The sequence below is a fragment of the Lipotes vexillifer genome, unplaced genomic scaffold (assembly GCF_000442215.2).
Source record: "Lipotes vexillifer unplaced genomic scaffold, Lipotes_vexillifer_v1.1 scaffold636, whole genome shotgun sequence".
NCBI lineage: Eukaryota > Metazoa > Chordata > Mammalia > Artiodactyla > Lipotidae > Lipotes > Lipotes vexillifer.
The window spans coordinates 379986-386993 of record NW_006786547.1 but is presented as its reverse complement, the minus strand read 5'-3'; the positions used below and the strand labels follow the sequence as shown (position 1 = coordinate 386993).

The 7008-nt window shown below is 62.6% G+C and overlaps 1 protein-coding gene across 1 annotated transcript in view; it reads left to right on the top strand.

Annotated features, from left to right (window-relative positions):
* The window catches only part of ARRDC1 (arrestin domain containing 1), a 13928-nt gene extending 7157 nt beyond the window's left edge, over positions 1–6771 (top strand). The window contains exons 6-14 of the mRNA XM_007458995.1: positions 887–903; positions 3651–3784; positions 4426–4536; positions 4971–5021; positions 5123–5277; positions 5447–5629; positions 5725–5901; positions 5974–6391; positions 6465–6771. Coding sequence (XP_007459057.1) covers positions 887–903; positions 3651–3784; positions 4426–4536; positions 4971–5021; positions 5123–5277; positions 5447–5629; positions 5725–5901; positions 5974–6391; positions 6465–6529 — 1311 coding nt within the window. The 3' untranslated portion in view covers positions 6530–6771. The remainder of the gene's footprint in view (positions 1–886; positions 904–3650; positions 3785–4425; positions 4537–4970; positions 5022–5122; positions 5278–5446; positions 5630–5724; positions 5902–5973; positions 6392–6464) is intronic.
* Positions 6772–7008: the final 237 nt, after the last annotated feature.

Sequence of the window (7008 nt, the reverse complement as noted above, 5' to 3'; positions counted from 1 at the left end):
GGTGGGAGGCCGGCGGCGGTCGGGGCGGAGCAGGGAGGCCCGGGTGGCCCAGTCCTTCCGCATCTGCCTTTCCTGTCCTCTCCGCCAAGGGCCGTCCATACTCGGGGCGCGGGCTTCGAGCCTGTCTACTTTGCCGAAGGCCACTCTGACCTGGACCCGCGACGCTTCTGACCTTCCCTGTCGGGTCTCCGGTCCGCTGCGCCCTGCAGCTGCTGGGCCCTCACCTGGAGCCCGGCCCGCGCTGGGCTTTCTCTCCCATACACCCAGGCAGCACCGCCGAGTGTGCGGGTCCCCCGGGGGCGGGCTGCAGGGCACTGCTTACACCCAGCCCGAGGCTAGTCCCTAAGGGCTGGGAGGATCTTGCTAATCCCTGCGTGCCCTAGGCCGCCGTAGTGGGCATCTGGGAGCCGAACCTGAGCCCTCCTGGCCGGTCCCTCTGCTGGCGCAGACATCTGGGACTTTGAGACCGGGGATCCGGTTGCTGCGGCGCCCCTAGCTAGGGCTCCCTGCCGGCGCTGGCCTCGTCTGTCTGCTGCCTGAGGTGTGAACCGGACCCTGCGGGGGACATCACACCTGTTCCCTCTGGGCCGTGGGCGAACCGCAGCCCAGGCGGGGTCTCTCTCCTGACCCCGGCTCTGAGTGTGAGGTTGTGTGGTGTGTCCGTCCTGGGGCGCCTCTCTACCTTGGGGTGCTTGGCCAGAACCACAGCTGCTGGGCTTCCCTCTGGGCCTTGACCTTCCAGGCCCCCGTGTGGTTGACCGTTCAGCGCTTGGGGTGCCCGCTGAGGATGCAGAGCCACCGTCCTCTCTGGGCAGCTGCCTCCTCCGTCCCGGACCGGTGACACCGCCCACCTCCGTAACGTGTCGCCTCTTTCCTGTCTCCCCAGTTGGAGTTTGGGGTTGGGTGGGGGTAGGTGTGCTTGTGGCAGGGGCACCGGGGGGACAGTGCAACTCTGCTCTGGGGCACCAGTGAGAGGTGAGTGCGGCTGGCAGCGCACAGGAAGGAGGGGTGGGCCGTGGCTGGAGGACAGACGGACACCACAGAGACCCCACGCAGAGCTCTCCTCCTGGCCTGCTGACCTGTCACCCCCTGTAGCTGGGGCCCAGGGCGAACAGGCTGTTGTTGACCACAGTGAAGGGGTGACCTGAGCTGTGCGTGACTAACCTGGCCTGGTTAGAGCCCTGCAGCCTCTACGTGGTGGGTAGGATGTGGGTAAATGGACAGCGGGGCCCCAGGAGGCTGAGGGAGTCCCTGACTGTAAGAGCCCTGAGGCGGGGAGAAGCAGGTCAGGTCACAGGCTGGAGAGTCCAGCAACGACTGGCCTCGCGCCAGAGAGGGTATTATTTTCCGTTTGCCCCCCAGGGGTAGGGGGGATGCTGGTGCTGGGGCCTCTGTAGGCCTCCGGCCCTGCCGGGGTGTGAGAGAGGAAACACCATGGTTCTTATTTTTCCTTTCCCTCAAAAGACACTTGTTACCAGCCATTGATGCAATAGGGGGGGCCCCCAGGAGGACATGGAGGGTGGGGGGCAGCAGGCCTCTGAACACTTGACTGAGGAGTGTCAGTGATGGTCTGCACTCAGCCTTGGGGACACCGGCTGCCTTGGGAGCTATGTGGAAGAAAGCTGGAGAAGGATCTGGAGACTGGGTCCAGCCCAGCTGGAGGCTGGGGGTCAGGTGGGGCTGCCCTGTGTTCTGCTCTCGAGGTGGGCGACGAGGGAGGGTGATGCCCGGACAACAGTAGCAGCCAGCTCCCAGCTCTGCCGGCTCTCACCGTGGGCCAGATGCCATTCCCATTTCCCAAGGACCAATCCATCAGTCTTCATAGCAACCCTGGGAGGTGGGTGTTGTCATTCCTCTCGTGTTACAGATTTGGAAACAGGACAGAGGGAAGTGGCTTGCAGGCCAGAGCTGCAGTGAAAGGATGTGGCAGAGGCTGGGCTGCCCCAGGTTTGAGGGAGCTGATGGGGGCTGGGACACACCCTTGGGACCAGACGGGGAGCAAGCAGAAGGCTTCATGTTCAGACTACAGGTGGTACATAGGAGGAGGGCTGCTGGACAGGTGAGGCTCAAGGGGAAAGTTCCAGAAGCCACTCTGGCACAGGATCCACATGATGATTCTCCTTAGAGAACTGGAGCAGCCCCAAACCTCCAGTTCCCCCTGCGCCTCCATTATTCCCTTGCGGAGGAGAGATTGGACAGGGATGGGAGTTTGTTTCCAGTCGGTGATTGGAGGCTGTTCATCCAGGCAGGGTCCCCGAACGGGCCTCACAGCATATGTGCACAGTCATTGGGAAGTTCACAGAGTTCGAGGGCCGGTTTGTTTTTCTGGGGCCGGGTGCCACCCTGGCTTGTTCACCTTAATTGTATGGCTGGGTCCTGGCTGAGTGTGTGCCTGTTTCAGCCACCCTGCTTTTGGACACGTAGGCTATGCCTAGATTGTTTGCTATTAGGAGCAGTGTTGAACAGGGTGAACAGGGTGAGATTCTAAGGGGATCTGCTGGGTCCCTGGAACGCATGTGTAAAATACAGCAGATTTGCCTGCTTCTTCTCCAGGGCCTCCATCGTATCAGCCGACAGGTTGATTTGCTATAAGCAAGTGTCTGTTTTTCTATCTTCTCTATGACACGTATCAGAATGTTTAATATTTGCCAATCTGATGTGTTAAATGGTAAGTCACATGAGTTTCCGTGAATTCTAGTGAGGTTAGACAGCTATTCCTTTATCTGCTGCTGTGTGAAAATCACCTCTAAGTAAACAAATCACGCCTAAACTAAGTTGTTTAAAGCCATCATTTTATTATAACTTGTGCCGTTGTGGGTTAGGATTTTGGGCAGAGCTCGGCAGGGTGATTCTTCAGCTCCGTGTCCCATCCACTGGGGTCACTTCACAGTGCTCAGCTGTCACTGGGCCAGTCTGGGGACCATCACACCCCTTCCAGCACACTCCATTGTTCCCAGCATTCCCAGGGCAGCCGGATTCAAGGGGGGACGCACCCTTTCCAGGAGGAATGTTTCCAGCAGTGTGATGCCTGCAGTCCACCAGGACGTCTTCTAGTTACTTTACAGTCAGGCTACCCCTTCTCTGCTCGTTCCACGCCGTGCCTCTCTTGGGATGTGTTGGTCTGTAGGAGCACTGCTGGTGTCCCAGACCTCCAGGGTGGGAACAGTTCCAGGTCTGGCCCTAGGAGGGGATGACGGGTGGAGTGTGGATTAGAAATTAGGGCCGAGGTCCGGGTGGTGAGGCTGGGCTGGCACGGAGGCTGAGGGCTGGTCACTGGCAGTGCCGATGGGGCGGAGGCCGAGTCACGGGTTCGTGGAGGGCAGCCCAGTGCACTGTGGGACCAACAGGAGGCCTGCATCAGCAAGGTGGGGCCTGCCTGGGGAGACCACAGACAGACCTGGTGTGGCTGCCCCTGGCCCTGGGCACTTGAGACACTGCATTCTTCCTGCCTGATGGCTTTGTCAGGAGGGTGTCAGATTCCGAGTTACCTTCCCTTCACCGGTCCATCAGGTCAGGGGAGGACGGGCAGCTGGGCAGGCAGGCTAAAGTCTTTGGCCTTGACTCAGCCCCGCAGGTAGAGGAAGGAATGGAGGGAGCCACAGGGCTACCTGTCACTGAGCTCCCACCCCCTGCCCTGTTTGGGTCTCCAGCCGTGGTGTCCTCTCTGGTGACCGGCCTCGGCTGGGCCTGGTCCAGCCATGGCCTTCTGACCGCAGTGGGCTCTGGACGGAGGAATTTGAGTTCCTGATCACAGGACGGAAGGCGGCAGCAACCCTGCTGCCTGGTTCCTGGTATGCGTGCTTCCCCTGGGGAGTGTGGGGGAGGACCAAGCCATCTCGATGCAGAAATCAGGGCTCCTGGGCAGTACTGGCCCAGGAAGCCAAGATGTCCCCACCCTCTGGTGTGCCAGACTGTTGGGTTCCTTATCTGCTCAGGCGGGTCTGACCACATTCCTGCAGCATGAGGGCTAATAGGTAGCTTCCTGGAGCCTGGAGGGGTGCCTCCCAGTCTAACTGACTTGCCTGAGAGGCAGCAGGAAGGTGGGGTCGGATGTCAGCTGCCCCTCTGTTCACCTAGGGTTTCCCAAGCATCCGCTGTAGGGAGCTGGGTTTTCACAGGTCTGGTTGGGCAGGGGCTGGGGATGGGGGTTTGCCCAGGGGTCATCTGGGTGACCGTCAGGGCCTTCATGTTCTGGATGGCACGACAGGTGGAGCTCTGTGCCTCGCCACCCTGGCTCGCTGAGAGCACCTGAAGATGTGGCACGGACAGGAAGTGTGCTCTGGAGGGTAGCAGGCCATGTGCTGGCCTTCCCAGGGCCGAGCTGGGCGGTCCTGGGTGCTGCCCGTCCTGCCTGAATGCTTGTGCTGGGGCTAGGGAGGGGCCCAGGCCAGCCGGGTTGGGGCTTACGCTGTCCCCCGCTTGCAGCTATCCGGGTGGCCTGCACGGGGTCCTGCAAGGTCTCCAGCAAGGCCAACGACACGGCGTGGGCGGCGGAGGAGGGCTATTTCAACAGCGCTCTGTCCCTGGCCGACAAGGGTGAGTCTGGGCGCCCTTCCCTCACCGCGTCCCAGCGAGAGTGGGGTCTGTCCACCTGATTTCCCCATCCGCCTCTGGCATCCCCGTGCTAGCCCACCCTCTCCCAGGACTGTGCGCCTTGCTGGATTTCTCTCCCTGGCAGGCACGGGGCATTGCCTGATGGGGGCTGGGTGGCAGAAGAGGGCCACCTTCTCCTGGATTTGGATGGGCTCTGGCCCCCGGAACAGCCCTGCCCCCTCTCCTGTTCAAGCCAAGCTCTCATCCCCCATCCTTTGCCCAGGCCACAGCCCTGTGCTGCTGAGGTGCTGGAGACAGAGGCTGGGAGCCCAGCAGCCAGATGCAGTGTGAGCTAGTTGGCTGCAGGGCCTGCTTGTGTCCTGGACCCTGTGAGGTCACCTTGTCCCCTCTCCTCTGCCTCCCTTCTGTCTCTGCAGGGAGCCTGCCTGCTGGAGAGCACAGCTTCCCCTTCCAGTTCTTGCTTCCTGGTGAGAGCCCAGCCTGGCCAGGCCAGGTGGTGGCAGTTGGCGAGGGTGGGTGGGAGGTGGGGTGGGGGGCAGTCAGGTACCAGTCCCTGCTCTCTCTCCAGCCACAGCTCCCACGTCCTTTGAGGGCCCTTTTGGGAAGATTGTGCACCAGGTACGGGCCACCATCGACACACCACGTTTTTCCAAGGATCACCAGTGCAGCCACGTGTTCTACATCTTGAGCCCCCTGAACCTGAATAGCATCCCAGACATCGAGGTGAGCCTGGGACAGTGGCCTCCTGGGTGGGCCCACCCTTGTCTGACGCCCTGTCCCCAGCACAGGTGAGACGGCCAGGGTCTGGAACAGCAGCGGCCTCTCTGTCCTGAGCTGACCCCGAGGATCCCGCCTGCCCACACTTGCCAAACTCCCTCTCTGTTCTCCCAAGCAACCCAATGTGGCCTCCATCACCAAGAAGTTCTCCTACAAGCTGGTGAAGACAGGCAGCGTAGTCCTCACCGCCAGCACCGACCTCCGAGGCTACGTGGTGGGGCAGGTGCTGCGGCTGCAGGCTGACATTGAGAACCAGTCAGGCAAGGACACCAGCCCTGTGGTGGCCAGTCTGCTGCAGGTCAGAGTCCCCTCGCCTGCTGGGCCCTGTCCCCATGGGGCAGAGGAGGGGTAGGTGGCTGGCCTGCCCAGGCTCACAGGCTGGCCCTTCCCCAGAAAGTGTCCTACAAGGCCAAGCGCTGGATTTATGACGTGCGGACCATTGCCGAGGTGGAGGGCGCCGGCGTCAAGGCCTGGAGGCGGGCTCAGTGGCAAGAGCAGATCCTGGTGCCTGCCCTGCCCCAGTCTGCCCTGCCGGGCTGCAGCCTCATCCACGTGGACTACTACCTGCAGGTGGTAGGGATACAGGGGTGGGGTGGGAGGAGGGGCCGGTGGCCTGGCTCCTCACTCGCATAACCTCCCCAGGTCTCCCTGAAGACGCCGGAAGCTATCGTGACCCTCCCGGTCTTCATCGGCAACATCGCTGTGAACCACGTCCCACTGAGCCCCCGGCCAGGCCAAGGCCTGGTGGTGCCCTCAGCGCCACCCCAGGAGGAGGCGGAGGCTGTGGCTGGTGGCCCCCACTTCTTCTCGGACCCTGTCTCCCTCTCCACCAAGAGCCACTCACAGCAGCAGCAGCCGCCTGCAGCCCTCGACTCTGTGCCTGGGGCCCCTGAACCCCATCCTCAGGATGGTAGCCCTGCCCCCCACCCGTTGCCCCCTCCCTTGTGCATCTCCACAGGTGCCACCGTGCCCTACTTTGCAGAGGGTTCTGGAGGGCCGGTGCCCACGACCAGTACCTTGATCCTCCCGCCTGAGTATACCTCGTGGGGCTACCCCTATGGTGAGTGGGGGCCTGGGGCCTGGCAGGGAGGGGGAGCCACGGGCCCCATGCAGACCTGGCTCTCTCCCTGCAGAGGCCCCGCCATCCTATGAGCAGAGCTGTGGCGGTGTGGACCCTGGCCTGACCCCAGGGAGCTGACCCCATGTCGCCTTCTCTGGACGGGCGGACCTACGCCCTGGGACTAGGCTCCCAGGGCCTCGTGCCTTCGCTCCCGGCCTGGCCCGGCCCACTCAGGACCCGCCGCTGCCCGCCGTTCCCTGCGGCCTCTGCCTCCGGACCAGCTTCTGCCCCGACCAGCCTCCGCAGCCCCCCTGTAGTCGGCCTCTCCCCGGGGGTTGGGGCCTAGAGAAACTTGGTGTAAATAAAAAGCTTCATTTGTAGAGCTGGGCACAGTGGCCTGTGGGACGCCCTCCTCGGCCGAGTGTGTGTGCTTGTTGGGGTAGTGGCTCTTGTGGGTGTCCCAAAGCCTCTCAGCCCCTCCCCTCCCTATAGGGCACGCCCCTTAGCCTAGCCCATCCATGCACGACACGCCCCTTGCGGAGCACGCCCCTTTCAGCCCCGCCTCTCCCTGTGGGGCACGCCCCTCATGGGCCCCTCTCCTCGGCCCCGCCCCTTGC